This window comes from Homalodisca vitripennis, chromosome X (assembly GCF_021130785.1).
Source record: "Homalodisca vitripennis isolate AUS2020 chromosome X, UT_GWSS_2.1, whole genome shotgun sequence".
NCBI classification, from domain to species: domain Eukaryota; kingdom Metazoa; phylum Arthropoda; class Insecta; order Hemiptera; family Cicadellidae; genus Homalodisca; species Homalodisca vitripennis.
The window spans coordinates 116,929,350-116,953,122 of record NC_060215.1 but is presented as its reverse complement, the minus strand read 5'-3'; the positions used below and the strand labels follow the sequence as shown (position 1 = coordinate 116,953,122).

Below are 23,773 nucleotides of genomic sequence, written 5' to 3'. Positions count from 1 at the left end.
TGACTGCTCTGAAATACTCTGGCTGCATGCTATCTAGAGATACACAACAGAGTCAATAATAAGCCACCATTAGAAACGTGCTGTGAACTTGTTATTAAGTTAAATACTAGTTTATTAGGTAGTTAGTTGATATTTGTTCATTATATTTTTATGATTATGACTTCGACATTGTTTAGTCTGTATTGGGGATATAAGGAATTTATTGTATGTGTTTTGCGTGTGTATGTGTATTCCACATTTATTATGTTTACAAAAACCATTGAAATAATATTTAAATGTATTAATCTTTATAATGTCTTTGACATGAATCCTCGCAAACTCCATACTTGACTCCATGTCATCGACATGATTTACTGTGAAATATATATGAAGGTAGTCAAATGCAGTAGTATACTTTAACAATGTAACTGTTGCACAAACATTGCAATACAGTGCCTTTTAGAATAGTCAAGTATGAGAGAAAGATCAGAAAAGAAAGCTTTATCTCTCTTCCGGAGGCAAATATAGTACTATGTATTGTAAACAAAAGCAGACAGGGCTTGCTGACTGCTTTGTTGATACAACTTCCCGCACACGCCATCATCATTTGCACACTTCCTGTATTTTGGGTACACTATTTATAGCAAAGTAAATAGCAGTAATAAATCTGTCATGAACAAGGTGCAACTACTTCAATAAATGGTTAAATTCAGACAACAACAGATGTGTCTGCAAAACGACCATGACTCAGTGGATGATATAATAGGAAGTAGTGCTTCGCAAGGAACAGAAATGAGCAAAACCATGAGAGTTTCAGAAGAACGAAAAAAATCCTCAGGCTAATCTGGTTATCAGAAAGTATTATCAGCAATATTTTCATGAAATTAAAAAAAAACACACATACTCTGCAGTTCATAATCATTACTTACAGTTTTTACACCCTCCTGAAAGCATTAAAACAGTTTTATTAAGTTATTTAGTATTACTTATCTTTAGCAATAAAGTAATGCACGCTAATACGTTAATCTTGTTTCTAATATAAGCTGTAATACACAAGAGAAAACAGTTATTTATAATTTCAGATCCCTTGCAGCACATATAAGCACGATTGCTGACCATGCTATAAATGCCATAAGTGTGTATATGCACAAATTGATTGTTTGCCTTGTTTTGTGATGGTAGTTCTGAGTTAGTCTGCTAGAGTGAGTAAAAAGTATGTTTTAGTAGTTTAGAGATGTTATGTATACCACGTGACCACCTCTGAGCATATCAATCGCTGCTAGACCGGTTTTTGTCTCACAGGCGGCAGTACCGCTCAACACCCAAAGGACGTATATGCGTACACTACTGCCGTGCGGAGAACAAATGAGCTGCGGGCAAATAAAAGAATAACAAAATATTTATATACAATAACTTTTCGTTTTGTTACTTAGAAAAGAAAAGAAAATATGGTTTTCATTTTTTTATAATTAATCAGTGCTAATCCAAAGATAAGCAGCAACTATATGGTGCTATAAGGGTAAAATATAAAGTAAAGTTTGAGTTTTTGTATGGTGTTTAGAGTTGGCAGAAGATGCTTGGCAGGTGTTGGACCTGCACCTACCAAAATTAAGCATAAATGAGATTTGCGTGTTGAAAGTACCTTCTGTGTGGATAACTCTAGAGGCTGGAGTGGGCAACAAAACATTACCCATGCTATTAATAGAGTACAACATGCAAGCGTGTGTCAAGAGTTGGAGCTCTCAGGTCAGTATTGAACAATTGTATCATATAATATAGGCCTGCAATTCTGACAAATTCATAATATGTGTGGGAGTATATTGTAAATTTGTCTCTTGACTATATAATTTAAAACTATATAATTAATATTTCCAGAATATTTTAGCCTAAAACAAATCCTATTACTTTGTTTCAAGTGTATTATTGATGATTTGATAGGATAACACATTTTTAGACATTTGCCATTGTTAATATTTAAAAAATAAAACACTACATTTCAAGAATTGGAATCTATTGTCTTCATCAAGTGTGGAAAATTCTTAAGGCATAAGGTTAAGAATATATAAAAAAGTTGTAAGCAATAAATATGTAATGGTTTACTATCCATCGTCATTCATTCCCAATAAGATGTCTTGAAATACAGGGTGGCACAAATGTCAGTTTCACCAGAAGAGAAATTTAAAGGCATTATAGGTTAATTTAATAAAACACTTTTAGGCAAGAAAACAAATTCATTATATGAAATTACTACATATTACTACACAATGCAGTTATTCGAAATGTCCACATTGATTTTGTATACACTTCATACGACTGAGAACAGAATCACAAATTGTTAGCAATAAAGGTTTATCGTTATTAACAAGTTCAAATGCATTTCTAATTAGGTTTCTGAGTTTGTCAAGATTTTGTGGTTTTAAAGCATACACAGTCTCCTTTATAATACCCCACAGTGAAAAATCACATGGGGTTAGGTCTGGCGAGCACGCAGGCCAATCAATTGTACCACCCTGACCAATCCATTCATTAAATGTGTTATTTAAAAAGTCTTGAACTTGGATACCGATGTGTGCTGGGGCATCATCTTGTTGCCAGATGAGTGAATGAATATTGAAAAAGATTGTTTCTGAGCTCATGAACTACTACTTCTTGCAGCAACCATAAGTAACTTTGTGAGTTAACATTTCATTGAATAAAATAAGAACCAATCAGTGCACTACTCAAAATACCTCCCCATACCATAACACCAGGCACATTGAGTTCTGCTTGGATTATGTTATGAGGATTTACATCCGACCAGTATACACAGTTATACTGATTAACGCATCCATTTAGTTTGAAACATGCCTCATCACACCACAAAATTGATTGCAAGAAATTTGGATCAGCCTCTGAGCAGATAATTACTGTCTCACAAAATTCCAATCGCCTATCGCAATCATCCTCGTGAAGCGCTTGGAGTAAATATGGATGGTATGGCTTAAATTTTCATTGCTTCAACATTCTTTGCACGCTTCTTGATATTTCTAGTTCAGCAGATGCCTTACGAGTCGATTTACCGGGAGTGGTTACAAAAGCTTCAGCAACTGTCTGCAGGTTTTCTTCGTTGCAAATTGATCGTGGACAACCACACTTTGGGGCATTTAAAATGCTTCCTGTGTTTTCAGATTTCTTATTTAACTTCCGGATATACTGCCGTGTGAGTATTGCAACACCTGGATATTTACCACTAAATTCTTCAATTATTATAGCAGTATTTTTATTATGCTTCAACCACAACTGAAGTATGTAAATTCATTGTAAACATTTTAAAAACACACACAAACAAATAACAGATGCAAAGAGCGTCACTTTACACTAGCCACTGGAACAGACAGCATTAAACTTACTCTGTTTTGCTGCCAACGTAACATTGTTACCAACCTAACGAAACAAAATATCCCAATTTATGGGGAAACTGACATATGCGCCACCCTTTATACAGAGTTTGTATAAAAAGATTGAGTACTTGAGTAATGTTTCCTAATTATTTTTAAGGATTCAACAGATTCTTCTTGAAATTGTGTCATAATCTGTCTGTCTGTGTAATAATTCTTGATAGAATGATCCTAGAGATTCAAAACTTTGTATTTAGATATCTTGGTTTCAAGAAGAACTCTATTGATTTTAAGGTTGATAGGTGACAGGGCAGCAGAGGTGGTGTCTTAAACTTGTAGGATTTTTTAAATTGTATTGTATCTTAATATTGTTGAAAGGGCACCACCCATCATCATAGACAGTTTCCTGAAACTCCCAGAACTTCTTTTACCATTCGATAATGTGGGTGTATGATATTGCATGCCTGCTGAAGGCACATATACGCATTTTTAAAATATCCTTGCTACTTTTACCAAGTTTAATACAAAACTTTTAATCACCTAATGCTGTTCATCATTCTGCAGCATTGTTTTTGACAAGGATATGTAGAAAACCCTTAGTGCAGAACACAATCCTAATTTATTTCAAATGTTTTTACAACACATCCTACTGTACCTTACCATCCAACTTCACTGTTACACCATGAAGCAGGGCAGTTTCCAGTGGTTACCACTGGATCTGCTGCTAGTTGTCTTTGATTTGAGAAGGAAAATTACTTTTTAACAAATGGAACAAAAGCTAATGGAATCATATATTGAATCTGTTCAATAAAATGGAGAAAAATGTAGCAATGTATATTTTGTGAGCAAACAGTAAATGTAAACATTTTGACTTGTTATGAGGGATGCCGAATATGTTTGATCACCCAAATTTTCCCCAGAGCAGTCACTATATTTGAGTGGTAAATTTCCCAGAAACACATATTTTTTAATACTATTTTGGTTTTTACATAATTTAACTTGTAAATAGAAGTATACAAAGTAAATATTTATTACTCAATCACTAAGTGTAGCAGGCAAAACTACACAGAACTATTGACAAAACCATCATAGCATCATAGTTGTGTACTATTCAATTTTCTTTCTTTCAAATTTCCTTAGTTTTTTTTGAGTGAACTGAAATTGTTTGTGAGTAATGCTCATGTGATCGGACATATTTTGCACCCGCGATTGTTATGACTTTAATCCTTTGATTTTAGGGTATGGGCTTTAATATTTAATATATGAATGTATTATAGGTTATCTGATGATGGTATAACAATTTATTGTAATGGGTTTGCAGTAATGCATTGCAAGAAACTGCCACCTTATCCTTAAAGAGATAATTGTAAATTATAATATTTTATTATTTCAATCAAGTAATTTGTTTATTCTTTCTGAGAAAGTGATAACTCAACAATTATGATTGGTGAATAGGTAAATGCAGAGGCTTCCATGAACCTGCAGGTATCCTACTATAACAGTAGACTGGCCCTCTGGGAACCTCTGGTAGAACCAGTAGAAATTATTGAACCGAAAGGCATTGTTACACACATCCCTTGGGAGCTGACTATCCAGGTAATTTATGCATCAGTTGTGTTTGGTGATCAAGTAGCAGAAGCATATACACTACAAGAAGTAAAAAATACTTGACTAGTAAAATATTTTTACTGAAATATTAAATATTGTTTGATGTATTAGATATAAGTATGTACATTAACATAGAACTAAAAGAACAAGTAGATATGAAAAATGAAATTGAGAAATATTTAAAGGTATCTTTTTCCCCACTATAAGATTATAAAAGTTTATAGCCTGTATGTAAAATATGTTAAGGGATAGCAAGGTCAGTCTATAAATAACAGACCTCACAACAAATCACTACAATACTAAATATAACATTATTTTTGTTCGAGATAATGTAGACTTTTATAACAAAAGTACTAGTTATATGGGAATGAAGTTTAACAGTTTGCCCAGATATATTAAGAGTAATGAAGTGTGTATGAATTTCAAAACAAAACTTAACAACTAGTTAATCAAAAAGGCATTGTACTTGTTACACAACATTTCTACAAGACATAGTATGTGCCTGTTGTACACAATAGTACCTTAATTGTTATAAAAACATTATTTTCAATTGAAATTTAAGAATTTTAAATCTAATGACCTTTTTCAAATACATTTAATGTATTATTTCACTGAATAAAGACTGGTTTTGACTTTCAATTTATAAATGATAGATCTCACTAATAATTATTAATAAGTTTATATTAGAATATCTCTCAATTTTAGGGAGTCTAGTCAAATTTAAACATTTTCTTCATATTGTAAAGCTAATTTAATAAGATTCAAATTATTTATTTGAAATAATTGAAATTAAATCAAAATTATAAAATGGATAACAATTAATTTAATGCATTTTTAGTATATTCACTTTCAAGTCAAATTTCAATATTGAGTTGAGTTGACTATTTTTGACAATAGAAGGATTATGAAGATAAGAGGATTTTTCAATCATTTTCCATCCTTTAGTGATACCAAAGATTAGCAATTTTGGTTTCTTAAAATCTGCAATCTGATCTCTTATTTGGTGGTTAACTAACCTTACATATAACTGCAATCAAGGTTAAAATAAATAAATCATAAGAAAACATTGTGACATACTAATTAAAATGCACCAATGAAAAGGCCCACACTTGTTTCCAGATTCGTCTTGTTTCTGCCGATCACTATTTACTGTTGTCCGCTGATCAGTTGTATATGGTTGGTTATTGTGTACAGACCTATATGGATTCCTTAGTTCATCTGATAATAATTAGTGTTTGTTTTATTAAGCCCATGTCTTAAAGATAGTGAGCATGGCGTTGACACAAAATTTGTTTGTTGAAATTTGTGACAGGTGTGTCACAAAGCTTTGGTATTATTTGTTTATTTTAACCTTGATTATAGAATTTATGTGTTAATTTAGATATCATTCTCAGGAAGAGGTGGGTGCAGAACTCAAAACAGTGTTTTTTTACAACGAAGAAATTCAGAAAAAAGTAGAGGGAGGTCATTTTAAACTCTATTTATACTCTCTTTTGAATAGTATTGTAAGTCAGGCCTACTTGACCGATTAAAATCTAACACAGATTTATGCTGGCATATTTTGCTTTATAGATGATTTTTTTAAATTCCAGGTTGATACCAACGATTCCCAAAAGCAAGAAGAAAATGAAATAGATGGCATTGAAGAATCTTCAGTAACAAAGCCCAAATGCGTCATATCCATTGTCTCTAAGGTACAATTTTATTCGGTTAATATATTCATTAAAGTCTTCTCGTAAAATTTTATGTTTTACTTTGGTTTAGTTAGATTTTACTGTTGGTGTTTGACTTTACTTTTTGAGTCACTATCCATCAAATGCAATATAACTAACTGGTACTAGTAAGCTTTGATTTTTAATATCCTTCAACAAACATTACAGAAACATTCAAAATCAATAAACCTCAGCTAACATAAGATACAAAATCACATGGCAGAATTACGTTTCTAGGTATCACATACTGTTTGATTTGTACATGCAACACTTTATTTTTTTTTATATTGGCTACATTATTTGCATTCAGAGTTCATTGTTAATCTGAAGGCTGAGTCAGTAAATTTTGCTGATACTAAAATATCAATAAAAACTGGTCCAAATGCCTTACTTGTGGTTAGGGGCAGGAATAGGACAACTGATATTGTAAGATATATCTGCATATCTGAAAAAAAATCATAATAGGTTTAGAAGGGACTCTGGACCAGAAAATTTAGACAATTGAAAGGGAATCAGCAAAACTCACCTAAATAGATCACTGGGAAAGTTATACTCTTTTCTTTCGAGGGATGGGTCAAGAACCTTGTACTTCAACCTAAAAGGTCTTCTGTTCCCCTCCCACTTCCGTTTACCCATAAAATCTGAGACTTCCACAAAAATCTATGAAATTTGTTTGTTTCTGTTTTCTGATCTCTTGTCAGCTCAGCATATAAGCCCCTAAGCGTCTTTTCCTTGTTTCACAAATAGCAGAAAATTTCAGCAATGTGTGTTTGGCTAGTGTTTTGTTTCTTCTCATAGCACACATTTATCCATCTGGCTTCTCCCATATTCAATAGATTTGCCTGTGAAGTGGATAAATAAAATAAAAGATCAATTGTTTTGTTGTGTATGGTATTAAACATTCAAATAGAGTACGGGAGCAGACAATGGCAGTTACAATGTTATAAGATTAGTCGATCGTATATAGAATGAATATTTATAAAATAATTAAAGTCAACCAAGAGCAATTTAGATTATTACAAAGTATATACAAGGAAATTATGATTAAAATTATTAATATTTATTATGTGGCGGTTTACACATAAAAACCTTTATGACATAGAAAGTTCTAGAATCTCTAACACGCATCTACATGCAATTTAGAGAATTAAAAAAGGCATTTTAATAATCTGAAATGTATTAAATTGTTAATGACACAACATTTTTAATATGAAATTGTAATCCGGATTGTTGTAGAATATTTGTTATTTAAAATTATACAATTTAGACATGACACATACAGCTTCCAGCAGTGTGTATATTGGACAAGCTTTATTCCTGTATAGTCAATATGGTCGAAATTGAGCCATGCCTTGGGAGCCACCACTTTGGACTCAGACCCCTTCATTAAAAACAATTACAATAAATAACAAATGTATATTTCTAAAATTTACATACAAACATTAACAACATCTAATTTAACATAAATCTAATTTATTATCTAAAAATTCAGTTTTATAATTGTGCACATGCATTAACTCATAGGTACATTTTTGTGGAAATTAATGTGAACAGAGGTGGAAATTCAGTTTTCACACATTGGCGCACCTGCTGTGCATATTCTGTCAGCTGTTTGTTCAAGAAAACAATATAACCTCAAAATCTTATTGACATATTGTTCTAAACACGTGCTTTGTGTTACATTAGTATTATATTTCATGCAAGTTATGCATGCAAGTTTGTGTTATTTTAATTGATTTTGTGAAAACTGTGCAATCAGGTTATGTTATTGACATGGATATCACACCTAGGAAAAGAGAAAGGATCATAACACTTAGTGAGTATACACCAATGACTCAAAGGGACATTGAAAAGGAGTGTTGTGTAAGTTTGGTTGTTGTGAACAAAATAATTTAAAAAAAAGGAAACAGGGTTCGTTGAAGTGCAGCGGGAAGGAAAGTGTGGAAGAAAAAGGAAGACTCCTCCTGGAGGTGAAGCCTTTCTTTTGCGTGATAGCAAAATTCATCCCAGAAAAACAAGCTATGACCTCCAGCAAGATTTAGAAAAGGCTGGAGTAAAATTCCTTGATTCAACGGTACGCAAACGACTCTCATAAGGAGGGAGAAGAGCCGTGAAACCGCAGAGAAAACAACTTCTGATAGCCCCTATGATGAAACAAACAACTAAAGTGGGCCAAAAAATATTGCTCACTGGAGCACAGAAGATTGGAGGAAAGCACTATTTTCTGATACAGTTCCTTGTGCAGGGCCAGTGATCAAAATTCGTTCGAAAGGCAGTCAATGAATCACTTTCTGCAAGCCATTTTAACCAAACAGTTATACATCCCACCAGAAAATGTTCTCGGGCTGTTTTTTATACTCAGGAACTGGCACTCTTATTCCTATTGAAGTTATGATGAACAGTGAAAAGTAAAAGCATTGCTGGGGCGACACTTAGCTATAGAGTTTGACAAAGTCCAGGCCGAAGGGACTGAAATTTTTCAACAAGACTCAGCTCCGTGCCACTTATCAAAGACTATGATGAAATACTTCAATGATAATAATATTACCCTTCTTGATTGGCCTGGAAATTCACCTGATCTTAATCATATTGAGAATTTGTGGGCAATATGTAAGGCTAGACTGTACAACATGAACAGAACTGGTGGAAGCAGTAATTCTGTGGTTTAGAGAGAACCAATCACTAACAATCGAAAAAAAAGAGTCCAGGAAGTTATAAAAGTAAAGGGGGGGGACATATTCTTTATTAATTTGTGGTAAAAATATCATATAAGTGTACCTAAATGTAGCTTTGGCTTAAATAAATTATATTTACAAATTAATTCTGCTTGTTCACATTAATTCGCACAATACTGTATGGATTTCCAGGGACTTAATTACTGCACAGTAACACAACTTTGGATACCAACTGGTCCATACAAAACTTTTAAACAGAAGAATGGTTTATATCTTGACTTAACCCTATTATCAAGTATCCACAAATTTCAACTCTTTGATAGGTTAAATGAACTGCTCTATTTCATCAGTTTTAAATGGGTAGTTCACAGTTTGTTAATTATAGATAATTGAAATACAGCTGTAGATTGTTTAATAACTGAAAGATGTATCATTGGATCTATAGGTGCATTGTATACTAGGGTCTTTTGGAAAGTAAATTGCTTACATAAAACAAAAGTACAAGTAACTAACATCTTTTTTATTATATGCCTCCCTTACTTTTATTTAGCCCTCAAATCTGATGTACTCATCAGTCTGGCTTAAACCCACCTTCATCAGATGTTTTTTAAAAGGGACATATACTCTTAGCATCCCAAATACTAGTTGTATATACTCATTGCTGAAATCTAGGAATCTAATTCAAACTTTAGCATATGGGACTATAAACATTTTTGATTACCGGAGTCCTGAGGTCTGTCTCCATGTCTTGAATCTGTCCCCCTTGTCCTAGTTTTTACTAGAGATTTACTGCAGGAGAAGGTTACTTACAGCCCGTCTATGGCCCTACCAAAAGGCATTCAGAGCCTATCTTTACAAGGGCGATGACTGTTTCATTCCCAGAAATACTTTTATGACCTGGTACTACTTTTGAGTCAAAAGAGCAGACATCAAGCACCCTTAAAACTGCCTGGATGTCTGATAGTATTAGGTATACTGCACCTTTAGGTCTTTTCTGTATGAGCTTCTGACATACTTTTAAGCTCATATCTTTTCTAGGTATAAGCTTTTCAATTCCTATTGAGTAAATACCACCTCTGCTTGTAACCAATTATGGTGATTTTTTTGGCAATGACATATGACCCCAATCCATGATTGTCTTTTTTGTATGACATTCCTTGTTTTAAGTTCAGTAAAGATTTTGGGATACCCATTGGGTACAAAATGTGTGAAATCAAATTTTTCAGTCACAATTTTAAACACTAAAGTTCTTGATATTTGTGGAAAATGCTTTGGATGTGATTGTAAATCTTCGATTTCCTTAACTTTATGATTTATTTTAGTAGATTTTATAGTTTATGTATATTTATAGTTTGTAGTAGATTTATATTTGTGAAAAAAATAATTGAACTCATTCCTGTGCAAATGTGAGATTGTATTTAATTATGTTTTAGAGTAAATTATATGTAAATTGTAAATGATGTTGAAAATAAATTATATGTAAATTGTAAATAATGTTGAAAATAACTAAATTGCTTCATTGTAAAACATATTATATGCATTTCTTTATGGAAATATAGGTGTTTTTTTTATATAATTTTGTCTACATAGTCATCAGTAACTACAGACGATCAGCCACTTTGTTTTTTATCTAAATTTTCACAAAACAGGAAATCTTACTTTAAGTTTTTAAAATTGAGAGAGCTGTGATTATATCATATGAACTATGTGGCAGCAAAGATTTCAAGAGGTATATTCTTGATAAGATCTTTAAGAAATAAAATAACTCAGTATATCCTGCTTAGTGTGTATTATGCCTCTGTACATAGTCAGCAAACTATGAAATCATCCTTTGGGGAAACTCTGGATATTGTGATAAGTTGTTTGTTTTGAGAAAAAAATCATTGGGCTTATTTGTAATTTGCCAAATTTGACTCACTGTAAACCATATTTTATCAAATTAGGCATTCTTTCCCTCCTATATATGTATGTTTGTTTCTACACTAATGGACACCTCCATGCTTTTCAACATATAGCTGATATTCATGGCTATGAAACAAGAAATAGACTAAATATTGTACAAAAAGATGTGTTAACTCTAGCACCCAAAACAGCTTTGTATATCAGGGGATTAAGTTATTCAATGCATTATCTAGTGAAGTCAAAGGCATGTCCCTAAATAGGTTTAAAACCACTATTAAGTTATGGTTTACTGAAAAATGCTTCTATTGTGTAAGTGAGTACTTTGATGTATAGGGTAACTTTTAACTTGGTTTTAATCCTTTGGCATCACTGTATTTTATCAATTTTTAGTTAATTTTACACCTGGACCACTAAATTGTAATTTTAAATTAGGCCTAGGTCTAGGCCTATCAGACAAAATATTCACGGTTTTGACAATGTCCTGCAAAAATACAAAAAAACTACTCTTGAATATAGTAAAGAAAACATGTATTTAGGGGGTTAATGAATTTTTTAAATGTATTTGTACTTAATTATAGGCTAGCATAGATTGTTGTTATCCTTTAAATGATGACATTGTTATACACTTTGTGTTCTGACAATAAATGATTGATTGATTGATTTTGTCGTGAACATTAGTTTGTTATTCATGAAACAATTGGTACCATTTTTAAATGAAGCTCATAATGTGCTCATTAAAACAACACTTAAAATGGTATAGCAACCTTCACTATGATACTAGCAAATACACAGTGACGTAATACAGCACCACTCAGATCGTGCTGCCATCCCCTTCCGTTTGGCAATCAGATAACTCTGCAACTTACTTTCCTAACAACCTTCAGAGAATATGTTTCCAAGCCAAATAAGCAAACACAGTAGGATAAGGTAACCAATAAAAGAGAAACACAATATTGGACACACTTGGCTTAAAGCTATAAAGTTAAGACAGACCAACACAGCAAGCCATAACTGATCTGCAAACCAGAAATGGGTGCCGAATAGTTATTTTACTAAACCTACATTTTGACCAAAGCACACAACACTTTATGCAGAAGTTAAGGCACTCAAAGAGTGAAACCAATTGTTATTTGGCAAAGTATTTTTTTAAGAAAATTTCACATTCATTAAAATGATTTCCTTTAAACATATTTGGTTAAAGTAATGTGGAATTGTGTATTTTAGGTGAATAGAATTTATTTTGTTTACTATTTTTTCAAACATACATTTTAAACACAGTTTACACAAATAGGTATTTTGTTTTAAAAGTTTTGTTGTTGTTGTTTGGGATAAAGCTGCTTTTCTGCAATCTTGGAAATTAATTAGTAATTTTAAGTTAGTTTCTTAAATGACTTTGGTGTTAATCCAAAATCTCTGCAGCTTTGTCACATATCAGTTAATAATTGCACAATGTACCTGCAGGAAACTATGGAGCTTACAATAACCAAGACATGTTTGGATGTAATGAAAAATCTATGCACTGCCTTCAACAATGCCATCTTTAAGCCGCAGATGACGTCCAGTACATACTTGTCACCATACGTAGTGCAGAACGACCTTGGTGCAAATGTCAAGGTCTCACTGAATAATGGAATTTTCAAGGTACAAGGTCTTATATGTGTTTTTAAATACTATTTTCACTAAGATATAAAATATGATGAATTCATCATTTACAAGAATCTGGGAATTGGGTTTTTACCTGGAACTAAGTAAAGTGGGCTGCCATACAAGTTAATGGATGTAGTATATAGAGAATGTGGTATGTTAAAATCCAGTTCCAGTTTCTGTAAGACTATTCAAGTTTTGTATTGGAGTTCTCAATCTGTAAAGTCAATCAAGTGAGAATTCTTTTTTGCTTTTCTATTATCCTCGTTAGATAAAAAAAGTCTGAAACATCTCACTATCACCTGTATAACCTCCATTTTAGATAAAACCAACTGGTTAGTAAAAAAGTGTTGAAGAATCAGATTGTGTCTATATTTTCTCCCTAACAATTCTCCTTAGTGACTGCCCACATTTTATAGCTAACCTAATTTGAAGCACGTTTTATTAAAAATTTATGACAAGTGAACATTTCAGTACGAATCATCAATACTTTATTAGAACTAGAATATATATATATATATAGAGCCCTCACTTTTTACGATTCAATTATTTTGTATTTGGCCGTATCTGTCACATATGCGTTTAAATAACCAAACTAACGTTTGATCGGAAGACCAAATACCTGTCAAATGACTTTTATTTACATTAAATTTGTATAAATGGCAATAGCCTTATTTAATTTCAATAAACATTAAATCGCAAAAAGTACTTGCTCCGCCGGGACTCGAACCCGGATCTCTCACTTGCCGGGTGAATGTGCTACCATTACACCACAGAGCCCTCACTTTTTACGATTCAATTATTTTGTATTTGGCCGTATCTGTCACATAATATATATATATATATATATATATATATATATATATATATATATATATATAATAAATTATGTAAAAATAATATTTATATTTACAATGTAATCTTAGTTTATACGTCAGATCTATATGTTTGTCACACAATTGATGATTTTCTCCACAGTTGTTTGACCCAGAAGGGCTCCAAAATGAAGTTGAGGAAATAGTGTTAGAGTCAGGAGCCAATGTCAGCTTGTGTCTCGTGGAAAATGAAGATGTAAAGAGTCTAGATTTGTCATTAGCTCATGTCAGAGAAAAGTATCTGCAAATCAGTGTAAGTACAATACACTTATCTTTCAATATAGGTATCATTTGGGATGTAAGTTGATTTTATTTATAAAAATATGTTCCATACATTTGCAGCTTGTTTACCATGTGCATTTGATATTCTTACACAGTTTTCTGCAAAATTACCATTTAAATTAAAGCTCTTACATCTGATTACAAGCTTTTCAGTACATAGTGAATAAATTCTGTTCTTTCTATGCTTAATCATCCATAACTACTGTACACACCTTTAACATGTAGGGGAACAAAAAAAGGTTTTTCATGCTGGGATTTCTTGGTTTAGAATTTATTTTTATTTGCTTTCTGTATTATACAAGTAATAGTACTTTCATATTTTATAATTTTAAATTATGACGATGTATTTTATTACTGTGCTTTTATATTTTAGTATTTTAATTTATGACAATGCCTATTTCATGTATGCAAATGTGATCAATGGCAATAAATAATTTGATTTGATTTGACCAGGAACATGTACTTCAAACCATCCTCTCCCTTATACAATATGCTGCTGTTACTTAACATTTTGGGGCTACACTCACATAAATTTTCTTATGTCCTAGTTTTTTTGTCATAACTGTGCATAAAGATGACTTTGAAAAGTCAGGAATGATGTAGAAACTTCACTTATCACAATCTTCCGTTTGTCTCGGACTACTTGATCAACATGCTCAACCAGATTTGTGTACTTACCCACCTTTGTCAAGTTTAACACGTTTAGTACTGTCACTCACTCTGCGATGGATTTTTGCAATGCTAAATTCTCTCTGTAGCAGAAAATATACCACACTAATCAGTTAATACGTGTAGGAGCATCAGTTGTAGTGGCCATATTTCAGTTTCCACAGCTCAGAATGAGTGATATATTGCAGCTGCCAACGGCAGAGGTAGTATGGGGGAAAGTAAGTTCACTGCTTGTTCACATAGATGCATAATCAGAGGTTCAGTAAAAAAATAACAGAAATTAATTAGAATTTCAATACCAATCATGTGGATACTCATAATCTTAAATGATTATTAGACTCAATATTACAATTGTTATTTTTAGATTAATTGAAAATGTTATTCTTAGGAAAGTAATTATTTCATTAATATGTGAATTTAAATCAAGATTTGTTGTAATACAATTTGATTTACACACTCATGTGCTTTAAAATCCAGTTATAAAATTTGGCAGGTTGGAGGAAGGCCCAGGGCCAGAACAATCCTGTGATTGTTCAAGTACTGATCTCAGGCACATGTTTGATGATGTTCACCTGCACATGTGTGATTATTTAAAAATAAATTATGTAACTTTGACCTGACCAATTAGTGTGATGCTCTCCTGAAACACGTATTTTCCACCAAGCTAGACACAAAACATGACACCTTTAACCCTAACTTCTTCTCAAAAGTGAAACACCCCCATCTAAGGTCTACTCTCTTCTTAAAATTTTCAAAGAAACTTATTCTCCCTCACACTACATCATTTTGGCTAGCAACAATTTCCAACCTGTCAATCAGAGGTTTGTTAACTTATTTGAAAACTCTCTCAAATTATCCCCTCAAATGTTATACTAATTACTATAGATCTCACCTTTCTTCTTCTTTTCCAACATCCTTCATGGTTCCATGGTTGGTTGAAGTATTCCATGAATACTTTCTTAATCAATGTTGCTACCTCTAATATAAACCATAACGGCCTACCTCATCATAATCACTACATCTATTCTGGAATAAATCACTTCAAAAATTCCAAATAGCAAATTTCCTTTCAAAGACAATAATGTTATGGGTATGCTATATTTCCTCCAAAGAAGAACCCTAATTCTTTCACTGAACCTATCGCAAACATATTATTTCTCCTAAAATGTTTCACTTTTGTTTGTAGTACCTACACTGGTAAAGAGATAATTTAATCAATAAGCTATAAGTCTAGTTTACTGCAGAGGACAAAGGGGTTAAAGTGGGTTGGGCTTCTTATAGTACCAGGCCTAAACGTGAACGAGACACTTCCTCTGTTCGCCCTTTACTGGTACAGGGTGGAACAGAACAAGCCCTCCCTTCTTCCAAAGAGACTTAGCTAAGATATTGCCCACAAATGAAATAACTAATCCCTCACTCTTATCCATTATGAGTATCATATTACTCCAGAAGCTTTCGTCAACCTCTTGTACCAGAGTACAAAAATGTTCCATCTCCATGTGCCTTGCCCTACAAAAGTACAAGAACAACTGAGAAAGGATCTTTGTTGGCCAAAATCATTACGATTCTCAAAAAAACTATATATTAGTTAATGTCATTAGCCCAATTAGATAAAAGAACTTTATTCTTTATAAATATCTAAAAATCTGCCCTTTGTCAACGTCTACCATCCTGGCCTATCTAGCCTCAATAAGATCCTGAAAAAGAGTTTTAGCCATAAAAGTGTACCCTTGCAACTAAATTGTCCTAAAAAACCTCCTATTTGTACTTGCTAAGAATCCAAAACAGTATCTGAATTGTCTGTTCATTTTATTCTACCCAGACAAATTTATAGATCCAACTTAAAACCAACTCCATAGGATTCATCCTTTTCACAACAAATCCAGCCAAACCTGACTCATTAATTCATAGATCTTCTTACTATATATTCAAGTTTAAATTTATATCCAGTAAATCGATTTCCTTCATTATTTTTTGTTCTATCTAGTGAATTAGGTTTTAAACAGATGTAAGTTTTGATTCTAGATGTCATCTGTATTTTACTATGTTCACAGTTAAGTTGAGTATTGTAACCTGACTTTAAAAAATAAGATTAGTTCAGCATTAATGAGGTAAATTGACCAGGTGCCGGAACCACCAAGTGACTTAGACCTGCCAGTGGCAAGGGCTGACAAGAGATATTTCTCACTTCAACACCGCAGCTCAGGAAATGACACTTGGGGCATTGTGTCTGACGTGCAAGTAATAGAGGGATGCACTGTTATCACACTGCGTGGCATATTACAGGTAATGTATATGTTTATGTTTAATTCATTAAACCTTATTCCTGTTCTGTTGCCTGTTTAAAATTTATTTTACTTTAAGTATATATGATTTAAAATATACATTTATCGTTATAGATTTTATCTTAATCTCTCTATTTGAACAAAGATAAAATGTCAGTCAATGCTTATGTTACCATTTTTATAATTTAAGAATTTTAGTGTTATTATTGTTTCTCCTTATATTTCAGTAAATGTGTGACAAACATTATTCAAATAACTTCTACTCTCCTACCAGCTAACCTGTAAAACATATATGGATGCAATCTGACTCCATTTTTTTTAAGTTGTGTAAAACAAAGATAATTTTTTGTAATCAAAAAGTGTATGGTTCAGGAAATATGTTTTAGTTGCACAAACTGTAGTATTTTCTATTGTTTCCTAGTGTATACAGAGAAAATTGCTTCAAGAATCATTTGAATATCTCTATTAGTATTGAAGATAAAATTATCCTCATAAACTGTAAAAATTTTGGGTAAAACTTTGCCAGTATTTTTAGCATGGAACATTTTGCAAACCTGTGATTCTAAAAGAGTTAAGTATTTCTCTTTTTCTTTTATTCATTCAGTAAGATAAGTACACATTTTAATACATATTAAAAACTTAAGCAAATAAGCTGAGATGTTTTGTTATTGAAGCTGCCAATGTTTTACTACATGTTAATTATAACAAATCTTCTTTATTTTATTTTGTTAACAATAAATTAGTAAATTTAGTTAATTCAGTTGTTACAATATTGTGATTTTACCTCTCTGATCACTGCTTGTCCAAATTCATAGTAGAGAGTTATTATTTTACATCTTTAGATTATATTCTTTTTAGGTATAATAATATTTATCATGGCTGAAAAATGTAAATTGAGAAGTTTGTCATTTTTTAAACATTTAAAATTAAAAGAGTAAACAATTAACACTAAACAATATAATCTGTAATCTTAAAGCTAGGGCATATGATGTTCTTCTGTTAGTTTAAAGTATGGCCTTCATTTTATGTTAAAAATCAGCTCAACTATTTATTATGTTCATCACTTCCTTTAATGTTTTCAAAACAATTTTTCCAAATTAGTCATATTTATTTCTTTCCTCGTGTTGTATACACTTGTTGTAACATTATAAGTTGTTTTCATTTGGCTTTTATACTACCTATCACAAGTTACTGATAATATGTGTAGCTTGTAATATTACAGACGCACCTATAATAAAAAAGATAACCCTGCCAGATAATATGGCTTCTATACTACCTGACACAAGTTTCTGATAATATGTTAGTTTGTGATGTTACAGACTCACCTAGAGTAAAGATGATAACCCTACCAGATAATATGGCAGTCCTGTTCACCCAATACAATTAAGTCATTAGTAATTATTAGAGTGGTGTTTTCTTGAGTACCTTTAATTTGTAACTTTTGTGATCAGGTAACGATTTTGCTTTTCTTTCAAGGTGCTCTATAGCATTCCTCCAACCTATGAAATCTTTGACATTTCCTCTGAGATAATTTTTGATAATTAGTTTTTTTAATATTCTTTTGCATTTTTGTTTGTCAGATTCACAACCACTTCAACACTCCCATTAGTGTTTACTTCATGACAAAGAAAGGCAATGAAGTGCAGCTGGTAGGTTTCGTGCAGCCCCATCAACATCTCAATCTGCCTCTTGATGCCATCTACACCCCCACCAACGAGCTCTTTTTTTCAGTCAGTGGGTTAGTAACTCCTCTCGGTTGGTAAAATTGAATTATTTTACTGTAGATTAAAATTGTGCTTTGACTGGCACAACCAAATATTCAGTTGTGGAACCTTTCACCATATATGCCTAAAATGCCAGACCTGGTAATGTCATTTTTGGAGGAAATTTCATTAATTTTTTGGCTTGGTTGATTTTGTACAAAACAAACAAGTGTTATAATCTTGCTCTAATACACTCATCTGGGTTTGCCCTTGTTCAGTGAAAGCATACTAAAACATAACACATTATAATTAATAAAACATTCATGTGGCATCCTATTGAAACAAAATTGTAAATTCAAAACTGAAAAAAACTTATTGTGAATCTCTATAGAGACATGATTGTTAAGTTTGTCGTACGTGTAGAAAATGTACAACAATACAGTAGATTCAATTGCTTCATTGAGTCTCTTTCTACAATCAACCATATTCCCTGTATTCTTATGATGCCTCAGGGACATAAGGATATATACATTTTGAGCAAGTTTGATTTGACCAACCCCTCCCCCCCCCACAATACTCAGGCAAAGGTTAATCACAAAATTTAGTGAAGTAGGTAGTCTAGATATCTGCAATATACAGGGTGAATAAAAAGTCAGGACTCCCCCCCTCTATTTTGTTCTAAAGTTTATATAAGGAGGTATATTTTGGGATGGTGCAATGTCAAAGAGGAAGTTTCATTTGATGATTTAAAAAATATTTTGTGCCTCCCAAAAATTTGAGATTTTGGGGGAAACTCAAAAATGTTAGATGTAAACGTCTATCAAGTGAGCATTCATTTTGAAGAGCATAAAAAAAGTTTCCCTTATAAAATAATACACCATCAAAATTTTAATTCAGTCTTTTCACTTACATTTATGTTGTTGTAAAGTTACTGTTTGTGTGGAAACCGGTTTATTGGTCGTTTGTGTTCTGAATCGAAGTTGTTTTGTATTTTCGAAGCCAAAAAATCCTAACAGTAATCTCCTTATACATTAAAGAACTAATCATGCATGTTGACAAGGAACTTCTGCAATGAGGACAAGATATCCATCACTATAACACCCGTCACACATCAAACTTCCACCTGCCTCTACACCACACCACGCAATTTGAAAAGAAACCGTCTTACATGGGCAGAAAATTATTCAACCTTCTACCAGACGACATGAAGACACTTCAAGGAAAGAAGCTGAAGACATCCCTGACCATATGGCTCATCGACAGATCATACTACTCCCTAGAAGAGTTCCTGAACTGGAGAAGAGAAGCCAACACAACTTGACTCACTAGACAATTATTGACGCATGTACATTTCTCCATGAAATTGTAAATAAAGACTATTGACTATTGACTATTGACTATTGAATCAATTAGGAATGCTATGGACCAAGGATGCAATGAAGATTAGAAATTACACTGATAGGAAGTTTATTTGCAAAGAGTGAACGGGCTTATCCGGTTTGAACTACGGTTTAGTACAAACAAGTCCCTTCTTTGTTTCAATCTCATCAGAACAGGTCATACTTTTAGAGTGGTTATTATCCAATGGATCATTATTATCCAGTGGTATCATTATTGTGTGGTTATTATTCGTGAAGTGTTTTGAGATATTTTTGTGTGTTTTAGTGTTATTACTGTTATTGATTTTGAATCGCTTTGTCATTCTTACTTTTAATTAATATTCTCAAATTATTACTGCCTACAAGTAATAATGCCCCGAAGTCACAGCAATAAAGTAGAAATGATATTTATTTTAAGAGCTTCAAATGAAAATCATCATGAGGCAGAAAGGCTGTATAATGTTGTACATCCTGATAGACCTGTGACAAGGAAACACTTAAGAACTTTAGTAAATAAGTTTTGATATCTGGATTCATTTCAGATACTCAACGCTCAGGTCGGCCTCCTTTAGGTGAAGACAAAATTTATTGAAGATCCATAGAAGTCCACCAGATCAGTAGCAAATCTTTGTAACGTTTCCCAAGGGCCGGTGGCCGCTTACTGAAACAAAACTTCACCTTATAAGAATTCAGCTTTTACATGAGTTAAATGAAGATGATCCAGACTGCCGCCTAAAATGTTGTGAGGAAATGGAAACACTAATTTCTGTTCATCTGTTCGAAACATTGTGTGCAGTGATGAATGTAGTTTTTTTTATCAATGGGGCTGTAAACAAACACAACATGAATTTGATGAAGACTTCATTCACTTCCAGCAGGATGGTGCTCCAGCACATTTTCACCGTGCTGTACGACATTTTGTAGGAATTCAACTACGTAGTCAGTGGATTGGTAGGCGTGGTCTAATAGAATGACCTGCGTGGACTCCGGACCTTATACCCATGAACTTTTTTCCATTGGGTCACATTAAAGATATAATTCCATAATTGTTTAAATCCAGTAGAAAACATTGAACATTTAATAAACAGGATTGTTGAGGCCGCAACCAAATACCACTTCAGACTTTTCAAAACATAAGAGAGGAGCTCACCCTATGTTTGTATCACTGCCAAATAGTAGGAGGACTTCAGTTTGAACATTTGATTTGACTTGGCAACATGGTGAGTTATTATAAATACTGTTCTGGTAACTCTGGTTATTATTTTGGATGGGAAAGAGATAACGATCTTTTGTCTTCACAATTCTTTAAGTTTTTTTATACTCTTCAAAATCAGGGATCACTTGAGAAGGGTTATTTGATTTATTTTAAAATCACCAAATGAAGCTTCCTTTCTACATTGCACCACTACCCAAAGGATATCTCCTTATATAAACTTTAGAAAAAAATAGAGGGGGGAGTCCTGACTTTATTCACCCTGTATATTTATTGTAGGATTTTTTATTTTGAGAATTATAGCTGGTTGTGTTTACTAGACATTAGACATACAAATTCATTAACAAATACTTTGTAAGCTGTATTTACTTTTTGTGGTGTATATTTTTATTCACATAGAGGTTTGGCCAAAATAAAATATTGTTATAAAATATTTCTTAAAACTTGTAACAATCCCCAGGTCTCAAGACTTTGCAAAAACCACTGTGCAGTTGTGTCGTCCAGTGGATGTACATGATTTTCTGACAAAACATATGTTGTTTATTAATATTTGGACCTGATCCCTAAAGGAATGACATCTGTTTCCAGGTATTCTGTTTCCAATGAGCCTTTCGTCTGGAAAGACCTCCAAAATTCACTTGTGATAAGTAAGATTCTCCAGTGCAATCACAAGAACCTTGAGGATACAGAACCATTTTTTATCCAGGTAATAAAGTAAACTCAGAACTATGTGACCATTTATCTATTAACTACGTTATTTATTAACTAGAGTTAAATATAGTGGCGTAATATATTGAAAAAGTAATAAAATTTTGAATTGAAAATAAAAGAAAACTAAGCTGTTTTGAGAATTAAATTTTTCCTGCCCCCTTTTTATTTTCATATACATTCTTGTCATCAGACTTGAATTCCAGGTATAAATGTGATTTTAACAATATCCTTGATTGCTTATCTTTTAATCAGTGATAAAATATGTGTATCATTTATCCCTTTTTCTATTCCATATTGTTTCCGTGTCCAGATTGCTTTCTATTTGTTCATAAGATACACTCCAAAGGTTGTCTTTATATTCAGAACCAACCAAATATAGATAATTAATTATGTCCATGAGCTGACATACTCTGATGCATGGACATAAACATAGAATATTCTCTTTAATTCACATATTGTTTACAAAATTACAATATTTCTTTACTTAAGTTATCTAAGTACAGTTTTTCACAAATATTTATCAATATAAGTTATGAAATAAATGTAAACAAAATGATGTATAACTTCCGATATATCAAAAGTTTGCCATCCAAGGGTTAAAATAATTGTAAATAATTTCTTATAATTAGTATTAATCTTTAAAAAGGTTAAAATGGAGGTAATCATTTTTTAGTATATCAAGTACCTAAGTAAGAAGATAGGGTCAGGCATTTTTACAACATAACATAACAAAGAACTCACTTCAGCTCGGGCATATTCGTATCTCTTTGTGACTGATCACCAGTATCAACGAACAATCACTGGTTGGTAGGCCTGTCCTACAATGATTAAAAGCAAGTTTTATTCGTTCCGTAAATTTTAATGTATAATCAGTGTAAACCAACTAGACTCGCCACTGAACTTCATCAAAGTACGAAGATAGTGCGAGGTCATCGTAACAGACAGTAGACGTATAGGTTATCTGATTAGCCTGTGAGTTAAGTTTTAACTGAGTCATCAATTCCTAGAATTAAGTACTAATTCTCAAGAAGAGGAGGGTTGCGCCAAGCTTTTATCAGTTGGCGCATGTGCATTGGAATTTATTGATGCCAATTGTTCAATCCGCGATTGACCTACAGTTGCGTCAAGAAAGCTGATAAGCGGGTGTATCTGATTTTATCACAATTACAGATTATTGGCTCGCCTTCATTCTTGTCAATGCAATACTTGTCTGTGTCCCATGAGTATCCAACATTTTAAGGCGAATAATTATACAACCCTAAATTGATTTAATTGAAAATAGTTTTAGTAATATCGTATATACATTAAGAGTTCCTAGTAACGTGAAATAGTAGTATAAAATATGGCTTTCAGTCTATAAATTAATAAATCAGGCAAGGATTACATTGTTTTGGATTCTTATAAATACCGGGAGCAGTGGATTTATGTAAAGGGGACTATTATTAAATGGTAATGTCTCGGCTGCACGTGCAACGCTGCAATAAGAACCGATGCTAACAAAACTAAAATTATCACCCTAACCAATGAAAAACACCTTCACCCTCAGCGATTGGCCGTGTGTGTGTGTGACAGCTTCCTCCGCCTTCTCCTCACCACCGCAGTCCGCTTTCATCTCACCATGCGCCTCACCTCTCCTCTCACAAACTCTCTTCAGGAAGATAACTTACAGTGTGGAGTGTCAAACAGATGACATTCACCTGAAAAGTAAAGATGAATTGGTTGCACGAATGGAAGAGTGGATGTTATGTCAGTCAATTTT

At 32.7% G+C, this 23,773-nt stretch overlaps 1 protein-coding gene across 2 annotated transcripts in view; it reads left to right on the top strand.

Annotated features, from left to right (window-relative positions):
• LOC124369822 (vacuolar protein sorting-associated protein 13) overlaps positions 1 to 23,773 on the top strand; it is a 249,003-nt gene that overhangs the window by 160,560 nt on the left and 64,670 nt on the right. For both annotated transcript variants that reach the window (XM_046827945.1, XM_046827944.1), the window contains exons 31-38: positions 1,541 to 1,725; positions 4,812 to 4,952; positions 6,557 to 6,658; positions 12,715 to 12,894; positions 13,876 to 14,025; positions 16,848 to 17,009; positions 18,589 to 18,746; positions 21,892 to 22,009. In XM_046827945.1, coding sequence (XP_046683901.1) covers positions 1,541 to 1,725; positions 4,812 to 4,952; positions 6,557 to 6,658; positions 12,715 to 12,894; positions 13,876 to 14,025; positions 16,848 to 17,009; positions 18,589 to 18,746; positions 21,892 to 22,009 — 1,196 coding nt within the window. The remainder of the gene's footprint in view (positions 1 to 1,540; positions 1,726 to 4,811; positions 4,953 to 6,556; positions 6,659 to 12,714; positions 12,895 to 13,875; positions 14,026 to 16,847; positions 17,010 to 18,588; positions 18,747 to 21,891; positions 22,010 to 23,773) is intronic.